The sequence below is a fragment of the Jaculus jaculus genome, chromosome 2, assembly GCF_020740685.1.
Source record: "Jaculus jaculus isolate mJacJac1 chromosome 2, mJacJac1.mat.Y.cur, whole genome shotgun sequence".
NCBI classification, from domain to species: domain Eukaryota; kingdom Metazoa; phylum Chordata; class Mammalia; order Rodentia; family Dipodidae; genus Jaculus; species Jaculus jaculus.
Genome location: NC_059103.1, coordinates 169,599,628 through 169,618,315, shown reverse-complemented (window position 1 = coordinate 169,618,315; position 18,688 = coordinate 169,599,628). Strand labels below are relative to the sequence as shown.

The window sequence follows — 18,688 nt, the reverse complement described above, 5'->3', positions numbered from 1 at the left end:
TAAACTATGTTGACTTCACTCTGTTGGAGAATCTGTTCTTCTTCAGGAGGTAGTGAGACTGGAGTAGATAAACTACCCCTCACACTTCAGCAAGCCACAGGCTGAATCCACAGAAGAATTGGTGAGACAAGCAAGAGGGCTTCTTCCATGCTGAACCTGATAATCAGCCCCAGGGTGAAGGAGATAAACCCTGAGGATACTTAACACCTACCAAAGCAGAGATCCACAGGCTCCTAAGAGCTCATCACTGAAGTAGACCCACCACTGCTCAGGGAATTTTGTGGAAGAGTTTCCAGAAAGATTGTAAGAGCTACAGGTTGCTGCTTCCACAATGCATAAACCACAAACATAGGGAATACCTGCAACCCTACTGAGGAGGGTCCCTGGTGGAATGGGGGCAGGGAGGAGGGAAAAGAGGGTACCAACATATGATGTAGCCATGCAAAATATGTTGGTAATAATAATGATAATAAATAAATAAATAAATAAATAAATAAATAAGTAAATAAATAAATAAATAAATAAACTGGCTAGAAAGGTGGCTTAGCAACTGGGGTGCTTGCCTGTGAAGCCTAAGGACCCTGGTTAAGGATCCAGGTTCAATTTCTAAGAACCCATGTAAACCAGATGCACATGGAGCATACATCTGAACTTTGTTTGCAGTGGCTAGAGACTCTGGCACACCCATTCTCTTTCTCTCTCTCCCTCATAAATAAATAAATATTTAAAAAAAACCCACAGCACAGGTTGTGTGTGGTGGCGCATGCCTTTAATCCCAGCACTTGGGAGGCAGAGTTAGGAGGATTGCTATGAGTTCAAGGCCACCCTGAGTCTACATAGTGAATTCCAGGTCAGCCTGAGCTAGAGTGAGACCCTACCTCGAAATACAAATAAAATAAAATAAAAAACCAAGCACCACAAGGACAGAGACCTTGTCTCATTCACTCATCTATTGTTACCACACAAACCAGTGGCCAGCCACACTTAACGGTAAGCAGTAGATACAATATATGAATGAAGAGTAGAACTCAATAAATGTCAATTGAATGAATGACAGAGTTTGGTTTCCCCTTCCTCTGAACACTCATCTCTTTTATATGTAAAACTGCCATCTCCCCTTATATCAATTACTTCCTCTTTGCTGTGAACAAATGCCTGACCAGAAGCAACCTAAGGAAGGAAAAGATTTATGTTAGCTTACATTTCAAGGAGGTATAGTCCATCGTGGTGGGGAAGGCGTGGTGGTGGGAGTGTAAATCTGGCTGGTCAGGTTGCAGTTTGGAAGCAGAGCTGGTCATATCAACAGGCTTTGGAAATAGGGAGTAAACGGATGGATATAGGCTATAAAACCTTAAGTCTTTCCCTGAGTGATCCATTTTCTCCAGCAAGGCTCCAACTCCTAAAGGTTCCAGAACCTTCCCAGATAGTGCCACCAATTGAGTAGCAAGGGTTGAAAAACATGAGGCTCTGGAAAACACTTTTATATTCAAACCACAACGCTCCTATATTGTAATTGTCTTGTTTTATTTCTGGGTAGAACTGTAGTACAGGTAGGCAGGGGGATGCTGTATTAGCTTTTCCTATTACTGTGACCAAAATACTTGACAGGAGGCTTTGTTTTGGCTCATGGTTTCAGAAGGTTCAGTCCATAATTCTTGGTCCCTTGTACTTGAGAGTATGTGGCTGAAGACAGCTGTTCACACCACAGCAGGCAGAAAGCAGAGAGCACGGTAGGAAGCAGTCAGGGATTACATACCCCTAAGGACTCATACCTAGTGACCTGCTTTCTACAGCTAGGTTCCTCCCTTCCATAGATCTCAAAATAGTGCCGCTAACTGGGACCAAGGCTCAAAACATAACAGTTCAGCCAGGTGTGGTGGCGCCTGCCTTTAATCCCAGCACTCAGGAGGCAGCGGTAGGAGGATTGCTGTGAGTTCGAGGCCACCCTGAGACTCCATAGTGAATTCCAGGTCAGCCTGGGCTAGAGTGAGACCCTACCTCGAAAAACAAACAAACAAACAAACAAACAAAAAAAAAATCAAAAGAACATAACGGTTTGGATTCAACCTATGCTGTTCTGTTATCTGGGCACCCCGACTGTATCATCTCCCAAGCATATCATAAACTGCCTTGTTACTTTTCAGGAAATAGAAATACAGTCATCCCTTGTGGTTCTGAGTCCAAGAAATGCCATTGAGGTCTTGCTAATGATGGATTCAACCCCCATTTTCTCTTTATGGAAAGCATCCTCGCCCTGTATGGTGTTGTTGCACAGGATAAGAAAGCACAACCTGTACAGCCTGCTCCTTCCGTTCACACTCTGGGTTAGATCCAAATGTGCTGAGAACAGACATGACTGCCATGTTCCTCTTGGACAGAAAAGTTAACACCGCCAGTTATCTTATTTCCAATAACCTGCTTCAGTCTTTTGCATCTACAGCAACATCAGAATATCATTTGTTTTGGTTTTTTGAGGTAGGGTCTCACTCTAGCCCAGGCTGACCTGGAATTTACTCTGTAGTCTCAGGGTGGCCTCGAACTCACAGTGATCCTCCTACCTCTGCCTCCCGAGTGCTGGGATTAAAGGTGTGCGCCACCACGCCCGGCTCTGTGAATACTAGACTTTTGTGTCCCATTGTGATTGAACAATCAAATCCATCTATAACCAGAGCTTGAATAGTGTTCCCAGTAATGTGTTTGTTAACTTACACTAAAGCCAAAATTCTGCCATTTCTGCTTCACATAGTTTATTACTGTCATTTTGGCATATCACACCCCTTATAAAACTTAGTATCATTTTAAAATTTAGAAATTTTACTGGGAACTCTCTTTTCCAAAACATAACAAACCATTAAATTAGATTGACCTAGGACTGATTTGTTGGGAAATACTAGAATTTACACTTCTTCATTTAATAATATCCCTGCCCTACAACTTTGACATTAATTCTTTATCCATAATAAAAACCCTCTGGCTGATGCCAGGGTAACTCAATTAAGAAATAGTTGTAGGTGTGAAAAACTTGTGAAGACTTTTCCAAGAATAAAATATATTCATGACTTTTGCTTTCTCTGAGAATTTATTTTCCTTCTGAACAAGCTTTTGTGCGTTAGTCAAGCATTGCTTTTTCTTATAAAGACTAAGTTGCCTTTCCTGTAATGGACAAATCTTTAGTGGTCATGTTTTTCATTTGTGCTTTAGTTAATGTATAACTAGTTCCCCTTTCTTAAAAAATATATTTTATTTATTTGAGAGAGAGAAAGTGGGAAGGAGAGAGGGAGAGAGAGAGACGGAGAGAATGGGCACACAGGGTATCCAGCAATTGCAAATGAACTCCAGATGCATGTGCCCCCTTGTGCATCTGGCTTATGTGGGTCCTGGAGAGTTGAACCAGGATCCTTTGGCTTTGCAGGCAAATGCCTTAATTGCTCAGCCATCTCTCCAGCCCTAAATAGTTCCCTGTTAGAGGCTTAATTCACTCTTACTATTCCTTCACACTAGGAAAATAATGATTAAGTCTAGAACCCCAATGCAGCCCTTTCTTGATAAACTTGAGAAACAGATACAAGACAACATTTAAAGGCATCATAAGGTATACCTTATTATTTTTTAATTTTTATTTTAAAATTACATGTGTACACACCTGGTGGGGTAAATGTATGTACATTTACACGTTAGCACATGCATGTGGAGGCCAGAGGACAACCACACGTGTCATCCTTAGGAATACTGTCATCCTCCTTTGAGATAGGATCTCTCATTGGCCTGAAGTTCACCAATTAGACTACACTGGGATCTGTCTCCATCTGCCCAGTGCCGGGATTACAGGAGCTTGTTGCCACACTGGCAATTTACATGGCTTCAGGGGGTCAAACTCAGGCCCTCCTTACCAACTGAGCTCTCTCAGCCTTATTATTTTAAAAACTTGTCTTATTGAATGATACAATTTGTTGCCATATGCACATTGGTAAACATATGGGAAAGTTAGTTTACAATCATATTTTCAGGGGTGGTGGTATAGCTTAGTGACAGCTATTTGTCTAGCATTTTCAGAGCTCTGGTTTGATCCCTGACCCTAAAAGCAAACAAACAACAACAAAAACCAAGTATTTCCCAGCATCCAGTTGGTTATTTCATATATGCCTTCTGTTCCTTCTCCCTTTTCTCTTGATCTTTTTCTTCCTTTTTGTTTTTTTTGAGGTAGGGTCTCCCTCTAGCTCAGGCTGACCTAGAATTCACTTTGTAGTCTCAGGGGGGCCTCACACTTACTACGATCCTCCTACTTATGCCTCCTGAGTGCTGGGATTAAAGGCTTGTGCCACCATGTCCAGCTTTTCTTCTTGACTGGTTTTGTCATTCTCCTATCCAGATATTGTTACAGCTCCTTTCACAGGATTTATATCACTTCCTACCTTTTATAACTAAATAACTTTGTGTTTATTTTCACTGTGTATAGCCAGCAGTTTATCTAGCAATTAATTTTAACTTTCAATTATCATTCTGCTTCTACTTATGGTCATTGATGTCACTCTTAGAAGTTTTAAATGGACTTTAATGTATTTCCTTTTTCAAGAACTTCAAATGCTATTAACTGTTAAAGAGGTTTAACTCTATTTGTTATTCACTAGCATACTTTTCTAAACAATGTGCAAATAAAATATTGAGTCTTTTTCTTTATTCTGTTCTCCATGGTAGAAACATAGTACTCTTGGTGCTAATAAGACAAATAAATCTTCCTTTGAAAGATATGACAGGTTCTATGCTTGTGTTTCGAGTCATAACTAGAAATTCTGCACTCCCAAGTAATGATTTTCGAGTTTGCTCCTTTAACCTTCATTAATTGCAAAATAAACATCTTTGAAGCTAATGTTTTAGGAATTTGCAGTAGATCTTCCAAGCTTTTCAATGTTAGAAATAAAATCACCTGGGTGGATTTGATCATTGTTTGTTTTCAGCAGCTTTATTGAAATATAATTAATATACCATGTAATTCACCTTTTAAAGTATACAATCCAATGGTTTTTATAACTTTCACAAGTATATGGAGCCATTAACACTGTCAATATCAAAACATTTTCATCACCCCGGCAAAATGCCTTTGTTTCTTTTAGCCATCCCTCCTTGCCCTAAGTAAGCACTAATTAACTTTTAAAGAAATATGTATGGAGAGATTTCTGTATTTTGAACTTCCCTACAAATTGAATTATTCTATCTGTGGCCTTTTGTGACTGTTTTTTTTTTTTTCACTTAGTATAATGTTTTCAAGATGCATCTGTGATGTCAACATATCAGTACTTTGTTCTTTCTTATGGCCCCAAATACTCTTATTTCCTGGATACACAATACTTTGTTTATCCATTCATTAGTTGAAGGACATTTTGGATTTTTTTTTTTTACATTTGGGATCTTATGATTAATGCTGCTGTAGATATCCAAGGGCAAGTGTCTGTGTGGACATATGCCATGATTTCTCCTGAGTATATGCATAGAAGTAGAATTGTTGGGCTGTATGATGACCTTATGTTTCATAATCTGGGGAACTCCCAGACTGTTTTCCAATGTGGCGCTACCATTTTGCAGTCCCACCAACAGTGTCTGAGGATTTTAATTTGAATTCTCATTATTACCATTGTAATCTGACTTTGTGTGTCTGTGAGTGGGTGCACACACGTGTGTGCTTGCACACAAGTGGGGAACAAAGGATAACTTTAGATGTTACTCCTCAGGCATCAGCCACTTCTTTTTTTCTTTTCTTCTTCTTTTTTATTTATTTATTTATTTATTTTTTTCGAGGTAAGGTCTCGCTCTAGCCCAGGCTGACCTGGAATTCGCTATGTAGTCTCAGGGTGGCTTCGAACTCTTGGTGATCCACCTACTTCTGCCTCCTGAGTGCTGGGATTAATGGTGTGAACCACCATGCTTGGCTCTTGGCTTGGAACTCACCTAATTAGACTAAATTGGCCAAGGGTTCACTGTTTCTACCTACCAGTGCTGGGATTACATGCCCAGCTTCGTTTGCATGGGTTCTTTTTCCTTTCCTTTCCTTTTCTTCTCTTATTCTTTCCTCCCTTCCTCCTTCCCTCCCTACCTTTCTTTCTTTTGATAGAGTCTTGCTGTAGCTCACGCTGGCCTGGAATTCACTGTGTAGTCTCAGGCTGGCCTTGAACTCACAGCAATCCTCCTACCTCTGCCTTATGAGTGCTGGAATTAAAAGCATGCAGTGCCATGCTTGGCTATTTATGTGGGTTCTGGGGTAGAACTTGGGTCCTAATGTTCATAAAGCCAGCACTTTTCCAACTGAGCTATCTTCTAGCCCCATTATCTGAGTTTTTGATTCTAGCCATTCTAGGTGTGAAGTAGTGCCTTATAATATGACTTTTAAATTTTTTATTTATATTTATTTATATGAGAGACAAAGAGGCAGAGAGAATAGGCACACCAGATCCTCCAGCTGCTGCAAACGAACTCCAAATGCATGCATCAACTTGTGCATCTGTCTTATGTGGGTCCTGGGAAATCGAACCTGGGTCCTTTGGCTTTGCAGGCAACTGCCTTAACTGCTAAGCCATCTCTCCGGCCCACAATATGGCTTTTGCTTGCATCTTCCTTAAAATTAATGGTGGTGAACACCTTTTCATGACCTTATTGGTGATTCATATCTCTTTCTTGCATAAATATTTATTAAGTAATTTGTTCACTTTACAACTAGTTTGTCTTTTTATTATTGAATTTTAAGAATTCTTCATGTATTCTGGATTTAAGTCCCTTAGTACAAAAGTTTCAATTTTTTGTTTTTTTGTTTTTTCTGAAGTAGGGTCTTGTTCTAGCTTAGGCTGACCTGGAATTCACTACATAGTCTCAGAATGGCCTTGAACTCATCCTCCTACTACTGCCTCCCAAGTGCTGGGATTAAAGCATATGCCACCAAGCCCTGCAAAGTTTCAATTCGAGGTAGGGTCTCACTCTAGCTCAGGCTGACCTGGAATTCACTATGGAGTCTTAGGGTGGCCTCGAACTCATGGTGATCCTACCTCTGCCTCCTGAGTGTTGGGATTAAAGGTGTGTGCCACCACACCTGGCTCAAAGTTTCAAAGTTTAATGTCCAATTTATATGTATTTTTATTCTGTTGCTCTTGCTTTTTGTGTCATATCTAAGAAACCATGGCTGAATACAAAGTAATGAAGATTTATCCCATTGTAATGTTCCAAGAGTTTATAACTTTTGCTTTTATATTTATACCGTGACCAATTTTGAGTAAATGTTTTCTGTGGCATGAGGTGAAGATCTCTCTTTTTTCTTTTTTCCAGCTTTAGTATCATTGTGGGGCTATCCAGTTATGCTAGCACAATTTGTTGAAAAAAACTATGCACACCCTCACCAGCATTCATTGTCCTTTGATTTTTCGATGATAGCCATTCTGACAGGAGTGAGAGGTCATATCAAAGTAATTTTAATTTGCATTTCTCAGATGGCTAAAGATGTAGAACACAGTTTTTAAAATGTTTATTGGCAATTTGGATTTCTTCTTTTCAGATTCTCTATTCAGTTCTACAGTTCCCTCCCCCTTTTTAAACATAGGTTATAATCTTGTAACCCATCATCCCCATCCCCATTTCCCTGAGGACCTTCCTCAGTAGGGTCCTTGGTGTTTATTATAGGGTAACTGGGGCCTCTGTCAGTCTCTGGTGGGGAGAGAGCTATGCCATATGATATTTCTATCCACCCTGTGGCTCTTATAATCTTCACATCCCCTGTTCCACAATAGTTCCTGAGCCTTGGTGAGAGTGTCAGCAGTTTGTTTTTAGTATTGCGTTCTTTGTAGCCTCTGTATTTCTGTTACAATGTGTTTTGGTTCAGCATAGTGTTTGTTGCTATTTCCCTGGAGGCTGTTGTCAGGCTAGCATCCAGAGCAATAGTCACGCTTCCTCTGCAGTTTTTTCTGGACCCTGGTAAATGTGGTAGAGGTGGCACATCTCTTGGTGGGCAGTTGGCTATCTTTTCTTGTCATATTGATGGATCTTGGACCTCCCCAGTATTCTCTGCCACCTGTAAAATAAAACAGATTCCCAAACCAAGGATGAGAGCAGCTTCGACTAATGGGGATATGCACAGAAGTTTGAGAGACATTTTGATGAGAATACCCATTCACCTTGTCCAGAGAACAATGGGGGCTTTTCTCTGGCATTGTGAGCCTCCTGCCTGTGGGGTGCTAATTTTGTTCCCAGTACCAGTTATGAATTCTCTCCCACTGAGCAGGACTCATGTCCAATGGGAGACCAGTTTGTTACCCACAAAAGGCTGAGTTCCACTATTGTACAAGTGTGTGCTTCTTGTCTGGCTGGTTGATTGCATAACTTGCAGGTCTCTTGCTTATTCATGCTCTTGGTGACCATTGTCTCACAGGAGCTCCCATAGCACTTTCTAGTGCCATAAAGTTTTGTTAGGAGGGGACTGTCTTTCCTTTCAGTTCTCACATGATCTTTTGGTGCCCTGAGATGGTAGCTTGTAGTGTCTTCAGCAATAGGGTCTTACCTTTGAGCTCTGACAGGCAACCAAGTTCTTGGCAATGGCCTGCATTGTTCTGGGGACCTCATAGATTTCTCTGACCAAATGCTTGCTGTGGGGAGTAACCCAGATCTGGCCCTGGGATTCACATTGGCAGATCCAGTGGTTTTAGGTTAAGCATTCTCTACCTTGTATTGTGCATTTTGATCTGGTCTGTCCACTTTCCTTAATTGGAGGTTGTCTCTTCTATACTGGTATCCAGAAGGAAGATTCCTATTGGAATAACTACTTTAGTCTTTAGTTTTTGTGTAGTTCCTCTCCTCATCCTCTCTTCCCCCATCTTCTCAGTCACAATATTCTTTTCTATTATTAAGTATTTGCAAGGAATGAGAGGAGCGAGAGAAAGAGAGAGAGAATGGGTATGCACTAGGATCTCTTGTTGCTGCAAATTAATTTCAGATGCACATGCCATTTTGTGCATCTGGCTTTACATGGGTACTGTGTAGTTGAACCTGGGCCATCAGGCTTTGCAGACAAGCACTTTTAACCACTTAGCCATGTCTCCAACCCCCAATATTCTTTCCTTCTACTAATTTGTCTGGAATCGCCCCTCTCCTCCATTTCTATTTCCATTTTTTCCTAGTCTCATTCTAGTTGCATGTCCATACTCACTCCCTTTTACACTTCTCTTCAGCCAGTCCAGTTTAGGAGCCACATATGAGAGAACACATGTAGCATTCGTCTTTTTTAGTCCTCATAACCTCACTTAGGATAATATTTTCCAAGTCCACCCATCATGTTTTCTTACTGGTGAGTAGAATTCCATTTTGTTTATGTACCACATCTTCATTATCTACTTACTCATCAGTTGATGGCCATCTGGATTTATTCCAATTCCTAGTTACTGTGACCAGAGCGGTGATAAACATGATAGAGCAAATATTTCTGAAGTAAAGAGTGGAGTCTTTAGGGTAGATGTCCAGGAGTGAAATAGCTGGATCAGATGGTAAATCAATTTTCATCTTTTTCGTGAAACTTCATATTGATTTCCATAGTGGTTGTACAAGTTTGAATACCTACCAACAGTGAATAAGGGTTCCTTTTTCCCCATAGCCTTGCCAACATTTGTTGTCATTTGATTTTTTGTTGTTGTTGTTGTTGTTTTTCCAGATAGGGTCTTGCTCTAGCTCAGGCTGCTCTGGAATTTACTATGTAGTCTCAGGATGGCCTTGAATTTGCTATGTAGTCTCAGGTGGCCAATCCTCCTACCTCTGCCTCCTGAGTGCTGGGATTAAAGATGTTTGCCACTATACCTGGCTTCATTTTTTAAAATTTATTTTTATTTATTTGTTTGAGAGAGAGAAGGAGGCAGGGGAGAGAGAATGAGTGTGCCAGGCTCTGTAGCCACTGCAAACTCCAGACGCATGCATCACCTTTACATGGTGATGGGGAATCAACCATGGGTCCTTAGGCTTCACAGGCAAGCACCTTAATTGCTAAGCCATCTCTCTGGCCCTCATTTAATTTTGATAATTGCCATCTGACTCAAGTAAAATGGAATCTCAATGTTGTTTTGTGCCTGGGTGCAGAAACAATTGCTGTTCAGTTAGTATGTGAACACATCCACAAGGTAGGTAAAGATTAGCATCTGAATTATACTTTGATATTAATTTCTCAAACTTGAATGTAAATATATACAGTATGTATGTTTTTGAAAAGTTTGCTTGCAGTGAACTTGTATATGACAGTGTCATACGTAGCATGTAAAAGTTTTGAACTATTTTTTGGAATAAAAGTTACAGAATCTAAAAAAATAAGTCATTTTAATTTGCATTTTCCTGATGACTAAGTATGTGGAATAAATATTAAATAAATATTGGCCATTTGTATTTCTTCATTTGAGAATTCTCTGTTCAGTTCTCTGTTCCATTTCTAAGTGAATTGTTTGATATTTTATTGCTTAGTTTTTTGAGTTCTTTGTAGATTCTAGATATTAGACCTCTGTCAGAGATATATTTGGAGAATATATATTTTTTTTTCCATTCTGTGGGTTGTTTGTTGGCTCTGTTTATGGTGGGCTTGTCTGTACAATAGCTTTTTATTTTCATGAGATTTCACTTGTTGAGTGTTTGTTTCATTTCCTGGGCTACTGTGTTCTTATTTAGGGAGTCTTTCCCCACTCCTATATCTTAAAAGTTCTCCCTATTTTTTCCTCTAATTGATTTAGAGTTTCAGGTCTTATACTGAGGCACTTAATCCATTTGGAGTTGATTTTAAAGTGCTGTCTTTTCTCCAGTGTACATAGTTGGCTTCTTTGTCAAAGATCAGGTAGCTATAGTTGCTTGAACAAAGGCCTGGGTCTTCTAGTCTGTTCCATTGATTTTTGTGTCTGTTTTTGTGTCAATACCATGCTGGTTTTTTTTTTTATTATGACTGTATAGTATAATTTGAAATCAAGTATGGTGATACCTTCAGAAGTGTTACTTTTGATAAAGATAGTTTTGGGGGCTGGAGAGATGGCTTAGTGGTTAAGTGCTTGCCTGTGAAGCCTTAGGACCCCGGTTTGAGGCTTGCTTCTCCAGGACCCACATTAGCCAGATGCACAAGGGAGTGCACGTGTCTAGAGTTCGTTTGCAGTGGCTGGAGGCCCTGGCGCGCCCATTCTCTCTCTCTCTATCTGCCTCTTTCTCTCTCTGTCACTCTCAAATAAATGAATAAAATGAACAAAAAATTAATTAATTTAAAAAGATAGTTTTGGGTATCTGTGGCCTTTAGTTTTCCATATGAATTTTGACACTTTTTTTTTTTATCTCTGTGAAAAGTATGGCTAGAATTTTTATTGATAGTGCATTGAATTTGCATATTGCTTTTGGCTATTTTTATAATTTGGATTCTTCCAGTCCTTGAGCATAGAGGTCTTTCTATATTCTTATGTCCTCAGTTTCTTTCTTCAGTGTTTTTTTTTTTTTATATGAGAGCAACAGACACAGAGAGAAAGACAGACAGAGAGAGAGAGAGAGAATGGGCGCGCCAGGGCTTCCAGCCTCTGCAAACGAACTCCAGACACATGCGCCCCCTTGTGCATCTGGCTAACGTGGGACCTGGGGAACCGAGCCTCGAACCGGGGTCCTTAGGCTTCACAGGCAAGCGCTTAACCGCTAAGCCATCTCTCCAGCCCTCTTCAGTGTTTTTATGTTTTCATGGTATAAGTCTTTTACTTCCTTGGTTAGTGGTCAGTGATATCCAAGATATTTAATTTTTTTGTGGCTATTGAAAATGGAACAGCCTCATTGATCTCTTTCTCCTTGTTTGTCTTTAGTGCATGAGAAGGCTACTGATTTTTGTGTGTTTATTTTGTATCTTCCCACTTTGCTGAAAGAATTTATCACTTTTTATTTGATTTATTTATTTATTTGGTACAGATAAAGATGGAGGAGGGGAAGGGAGAGAGAGAATGGGCATGCCAGGGCCTTCAGCCACTGTAAACAAACTCCAGATGCATGCACCCCCCCCCACCCCCGTGCATCTGGCTCATGTGGTTCCTGGAGAATTGAACCAGGGTCCTTTGGCTTTGCAGGCAAACGCCTTAACCACTAAGCCATCTGTCCAGCCAAATTTATCACTTTTAGAAGTTTTTTGGTGAAGTCTTTTGGGACACACACACACACACACACACACACACACACACAATCATGTCATCTGCAAATAGGCTATAGGCCATTCTTTAAAACATTTTTTATTGACAACTTCCATAACTACAGACAATAAACCATGATAATTCCTTCTCCTCCCCTACTTTCCCCTTCACAAACCCACTTTCCATCATATCCCCTCCCCTTTCAATTAGTCTCTGTTTTATTTTGATGTCATCATCTTTTCTTCCTCTTATGACCGTCTTGTGTACATAGTACCAGGCATTGTGAGGTCATAGATATCCAAGCCATTTTGTGTCTGGAAGAGCGCATGTAAGCAGTTTTGTAAGCAGTTTTACACTACCTATGTCTGTCATAGTCTTTCCGCCACCTCTTCTGCAATGGACCCTGAGCCTTGGAGGGTTTGATAGAGATGTTTCAGCACTGAATATCCTCTGTCACTTCTTCTCAGCACTCTGGTGTCTTTTGAGTCATCCCGGAGGACACTGCCATCTAAAAAGAAAAGCTTCTTTAACTCCAAAGTGAGCGTATCATTAATAAATGACTATGATGTTAAACAGAAGTGCTTCAAGGGCAGTTTGGTGTCATGAGGTCCCAATGTTTGCTTAATTGTCTTACTCCCTGAGCAACTGGTATTATATTCAGAAAGTCCTTGTTTATGCCAATATGTTGAAGTCTTTCCCCTACTTTTTCCTCTAGTAGTTTCAGAGTTTCCAGTTTGATATTAAGGTCTTTTATCCATTTGGGTTGATTCTTGTACGTGAGAGAGATAAAGATCTATTCTTGTCCTTCTCCATATTGATATCAATTTTCAGCATCATTTGTTAAAGAGACTGTCTTTTCTACAGTGCAAATTTTGGCTTTTTTTTTTTTTTTGGTCTAAAATCAGATGGTTGTAGCTGCTTGGGTTTACATCTGGGTCCTGTACTCTGTTCCATTGATTTATATGTCTGTTTTTGTGCCAGTACCATACTGTTTTTGATACTATGGACCTCTTGTATATCTTAAAATCAGGTTTGGTGATATTGCCAGCCTTATTTTTGATGCTCAGAATTATTTTGGCTATTTAAGGTTTTTGTTGCTTCCAGATAAATTTTAGAATTTTTTTTTCTATTTTGGTGAATAATGCTTTTGAAATTTTTAACTAGGATTGCATTAAATCTGTAGATTGCTTTTGGCAACACTGGTATTTTCACAATATTATTCCCCCAACCCATGAACATGGGATGCATCTTCAGTGTCTAGTGTCTTCTTAAATTTTTCTCTTGAGTGTTTAAAGATTTCATTGTAGAGATCCTTTACTTCCTTGGTTAGGTTTATTCCAAGGTGATTTATTACTTATGTTTTTTTTTTTTTTTTTTTTTGGTTTGGTTTTATGAGGTAGGGTCTCACTCTAGCTCGGGCTGACCTGGAATTCTCTATGTAGTCTCGGGGTGGCCTCGAACTCACGGCGATCCTCCTACCTCTGCCTCCCGAGTGCTGGGATTAAAGGTGTGCGCCACCATGCCTGGCTTACTTATGTATTTTTGAAGCAATTGTGAATGGGAGTGATTCCTTAATTTCATGCTTAGCACATTTGTTATTGGTGTATAGAGAGGCTACTGGTTTCCAAATATCAACTTTGTATCTTGATACTTTGCTGAAAACATTTATCTGGTCTAACAGTTTTCTGGGGGAGTCTTTAGGGTCCCCTATGTATAGACTCATATTATCTGTAGATAACAATAAGTTGACTTTTCCTTTCCTATTTATATCCCTTTTATTTGTGTCTTATTGCTGTAGCTAAGACTTTCTATATTTATTAAATAAGAGTGAAGTAGGCACCCTTGTCTTATTTCTGATTTTATGGAAATGTTTCAAGTTTTTCCCCATTTAGTATAATGTTGGCTATAAGTTTGTCCCAAATAGCTTTCATTACATCAAGGTATATTGCTTCTATTCCCAGATTATTTAGAACTTTTATCATGAAGGGATGCTAGATTTTGTTGAATGCCTTCTCTGTATCTATTGAGATGATCATGTGAGTATTGTTCTTGAGTCCATTTATGTAGTGTATTACTTTTATTGATTTGCATATGTTGAACCATTCCTACACCTCTGGAATATAACCCACTTGAGCAGGATTAATGGTCCTTTTGATATATTCCAGTATCGGGTATGCCAGTATTTTGTTGAAAATTTTTGCATCTTTGTTCATTGATCTATAGTTTGCTTTTTTTATTTTGTCTTTTTCATAAAGGAGTTTGGTATTATTCCTACCTTTTGTATCTTATGAATTGTTTGAGAAGCACTGGTGTTAGTTTTGTGAAGGTCTAATAAAATTTACCAGTGAATCTATCTGGGGTAGGACTTTTTTTTTTTTTTGAGGTAGGGTCTCACTCTGGCCCAGACGGACCTGGAATTCACTATGGAGTCTCAGGGTAGCCTTGAATTCATGGCGATCCTCCTACCTCTGCCTCCCGAGTGCTGGGATTAAAGGCGTGCACCACCACGCCTGGCTTCAGGACTTTTTAATATGTATTTTTCATTTATTTTATTATGAGCCAACCCCTCCCCTCCCAAGCATGGAAGTTGTTGGTTTTTTTGTTTGTTTGTTTGTTTGTTTTTTCAAGGTTGGGTCTCACTCTGGCCTAGGCTGATCTGGAATTCACTATGGAGTCTCAGGGTAGCCTTGAACTCATGGCAACCCTCCTACCTCTGCCTCCCAAGTGCTGGGATTAAAGGCATGCACCACCACACCCAGTTTAGAAGATTTTTTTATATATATAACTGCTTTGATCTCATTGTTTGTTATAGGCCAGTTTAAATGGTTTGTCTCATCTTGATTTAATTTTGGTAGGTCATATATATCTAGAAATTCATTAATTTCTTTTAGACTTTCCAATTTAGTGGAGTATGTATTCTTAAGGTATATCCTTATAATTATCTGAATTTCACTAGTATTTGTGGTAGTGATGTACTTTTTAACTCAAATTTTACTGATTTTGGTCTCTTCTCTTTTTTTTTTTGGTCAGTTTTGCTGAAGGTTTATCAATTTTGTTTATCTTTCCAAAGAACCAAGTATGCTTCATTGATTATTTGTATTGTTTTTTGGTTTCTATTTTTTAAATTTCCACCCTGATCTTTATTATTTATTTCCATTTACTGATTTTTGGTTTGGCTTGTTCTTTTGCTCTAAAGCCTTAAGATATAGCGTGGAGTGATTTATTTGTGACACCAAAGCTATAAATTCCCTTCAGGACTGCCTTCATTGTGTCCCCCATAGGTTTTGATATGTTGTTCATTATCATTTGATTCTAGGAAGTTTTTCTTCCTACTTGATGTCCTCAATGACCCATTTATTATTCAGTGCTGTGTTGTTTAATTTCCATGAGTTTGTTTATGTTCTACAGTCTCTCTTGCTGTTGATGTGAACTTTAATCCCATTGTGATTTGATAGAGAACAAGGAATTATTTTAGTTTTTCTATATTTGTTAAGATTTTCTTTGTGTCCTAATATATGGTCTATTTTAGAGAATGTTCCATGTGCTGCTGTAAAGAAGGTGTATTCTGCAGAATTTGGATGGAACATTCTGTAGATGTCTGTTAGGTCCATTTGTTCTGTGAGGCCATTTAATCCAGATGCTTCTCTGTTTATTTTTTGCTGGGATAGCCTATCAACCAGTGAGAATGGGGTGTTGAAGCCAACCACTCAATTAAGCTTGGAGTTATCTACACCTTTACATCTAGTAGTATGTGTTTCATGAAATTGGGCGCACTTATGTTTGGTGAATATCTCTTTAGAATTGAAGTGTCCTCTTGTTGGCTTGTTGCCTTAATAATTATAAAGTAACCTTCTTTATTTCTTCTAACTAATGTTGGTTTGAAGTCTATCCTGTCAGATATTAGAATAGCAATACCTGGTCTGGAGAGATGACTTAGCAGTTAAGACGCTTGCCTGCAAAGCCTAAGGACCCATGGATGACTCTCCAGATCCCTCATTAGCTAGATTTACAAAAGTGAGGCAAGCCATGGCACAAGTGTCTGGAGTCCATTTTCAGTGGCTGAGGCCCTGGCATGCTAATTCTCTCTCTCCCTCCCTTTCTCTCTCTCTCTTGCTCTTTCTAAAATAAAAAAATGAATAGGATGGCAATACCTACTTGTTTCCCAGGGCCATTTTCTTTAAATACCATTTTTTTTGTTCTTTCACTCTAAGTTGTACCTTTTCTTAATTAGTTTTATTTTTTGAGGTAGGGTCTCGCTCTAGCCCAGGCTAACCTGGAATTCATTATGTAGTCTCAGGGTGTCCTTGAATTTACAGCAATCCTCCTACCTCTGCCTCCTAAGTGCTGGGATTAAAGGCATGTGCCACCATGCCCATCAGTACCTGCCTTTTATGGAATAGTTTCTTGGAGGCAACAAACAGAAGGATCCTGCCTTTTAATCCACTTTGCAAGCCTGTGTCTTTTTATTAGGATATTGAGACCATTGATATTAGAGTTATTATTGAAGGTATCTATTTATTCCTGCCATTCTTCCTGATTCTGTAGTGCTTGCTATTTTCCTGTTACTCTCTTGCAGTAAGTATTGCTTGAGCATTATTTATTCTTTCTTGTGGTCTCATGTATGTCTTTTTGTTTCTCTTTAGACTAAAGGATCCTTCAAGTATTTTCTTTAGAGCTGGATTAGTGGTCATATCTTCCTTTACCCTGTTTTTTTTTTTTTTCAGGTGTAGGGAGATGTTTATTTTAGAATGGCACATGTGTGAAGAATGGCCTGTACCTACAGAATAGAAAAAGTGGACAGATTAAAGTGTCTCTGAGGTGACTTCAAACCATGTCAGTGTCTGGTCCCATTTTATTTGTGGCTCCAGCTATCTGTCCCCTGCAGGTTCTGCAGCTGGGGTCCATGTGGCCTGCAGCAATGTCCCATTTCAGGAATTGACGTGGTTCTTGTTGTTTGACTGATGGGAACCGCAAAACTCCTGGGTCCTTTGAATTATACTTTTGTAGGCTTTTGTGGCTGGTGAATCTGGGGCTTCAACAAAAAATGACTGGCCTTTGTCACAGCTCTTCCCTATGTGCGATCCAAAGGCACTTTGCCAAGGAGAGGGACGTTCAGGTCCTGGCACATGGCCTCTGCGCCCCCAGTTGTGGGAGGAAACATCTGAGATTCTTTCTTACACTTGGGGCACACAAAGGTGCTCATGTTCTCCACAACCCCGATGATGGGCAGCTTCACCTTGTGGCAGAAACTGATTTCTTTCCTGACATCCTGGAGGGACACCTCCTGAGGGGTCGTAATGATCACCGCCCCATCAATTTGTGCAGCGGCCAGATACTGGACAACAGAGAGGTGCTCGATGGATGTGCTGGGTGGGGTGTCCACAATGAGGTAGTCTATGTCTCCCCAGTCCACGTCTCGGAGGAACTGCTAGATCATGCCATTTTTCTTTGGTCCCCTCCAGATGACGGCATCATCAGGGCTGCCAAGCAGGAAACCCACAGACGTCACCTCCAAGTTGTCCTCCACATATACTGGAGACCAGCCTGAGCCACTCTGGTGAACCTGCTCTCCTTCCAGCCCCGTTATCTTGGGAATCGAAGGCCCACATATATCGATGTCCAGAAGAGCAACCCGTGTGTTTTCATCCTCTGCGAGGCCATGGGCGAGGTGGGCACTGAAAGTGCTTTTCCCAACACCACCTTTCCCAGAAAACACCAAGACCTTGTGTTTCACTGTCCTTATTTTCTCTTTGATTTCCTCCACGGCGGGGTCCAGAGCGGCGCCGGCTCCAGATGCGCACAGCTGCTGGTTGGGACATCCCTGACACGAGGCCCCTCGACCAGCCTGGGCACTGTCGGCTCCGGGACAGCCATGGGGCACCTCCTCCATGCTGCCACTCTTCTTTAGCCTGTTTTTAATCATGGAAAGTTCTTGTTTCTTCTTCAATTAGGATGGATAGCTTTGCTGGATATCTTAGTGTGGGTTGACAGTTGTTATCTTTCAGAACTTGGAATACATCTTTCCAAGCTCTTTTGGCCTTTTATAGTTTGTGTTGAGTAATCTGCTGTGATTCTGATGGGCTTGCCTTTATAGGTGACTAGGTGCTTCTCTCTCGCTGTTTTCAATATATTTTCTTGGTCTGTGTGTTTAGTAGCTGAATTACAATACAGCAAGAAGAGGTTCTTTCCTGGTTTTGTCTATTTGGTGTTCTAAATGCCTCCTGTATCTGCATTGTTATCTCTTTCTCTATTTGTGGGGAATTTTCTTCTATGACTTTCTTGAAAATACCTACTATGCCTTTGAAATGAAATCCTCTTCTGCACCCTGAATTCTTTTTAAAATGGTTTTTATTTGTCCATTTTGAGAGAGAAAGTGAGAGAGGGAGATAGAGATAAAGAGAGAGAGAGAGAGAGAGAGAGAGAGAGAGAGAGAGAGAGAGAGAGAGAAAGAAAGAAAGAAAGAAAGAAAGAAAGAAAGAAAGAAAGAAAGAAAGAAAGAAAGGAAGATTGGGTGCACCAGGGCATCTAGCCACTGCAAGCAAACG

At 40.0% G+C, this 18,688-nt stretch overlaps 1 protein-coding gene across 1 annotated transcript; it reads right to left on the bottom strand.

Annotated features, from left to right (window-relative positions):
• Positions 1–17,078: 17,078 nt before the first annotated feature.
• On the bottom strand, positions 17,079–18,033 carry LOC101603611 (cytosolic Fe-S cluster assembly factor NUBP1-like). The gene is given in 1 exon segment (XM_012949770.2): positions 17,079–18,033. A coding segment is annotated over 1 exon segment (819 nt). The 3' UTR covers positions 17,079–17,214.
• Between the last annotated feature and the right edge of the window lie 655 nt (positions 18,034–18,688).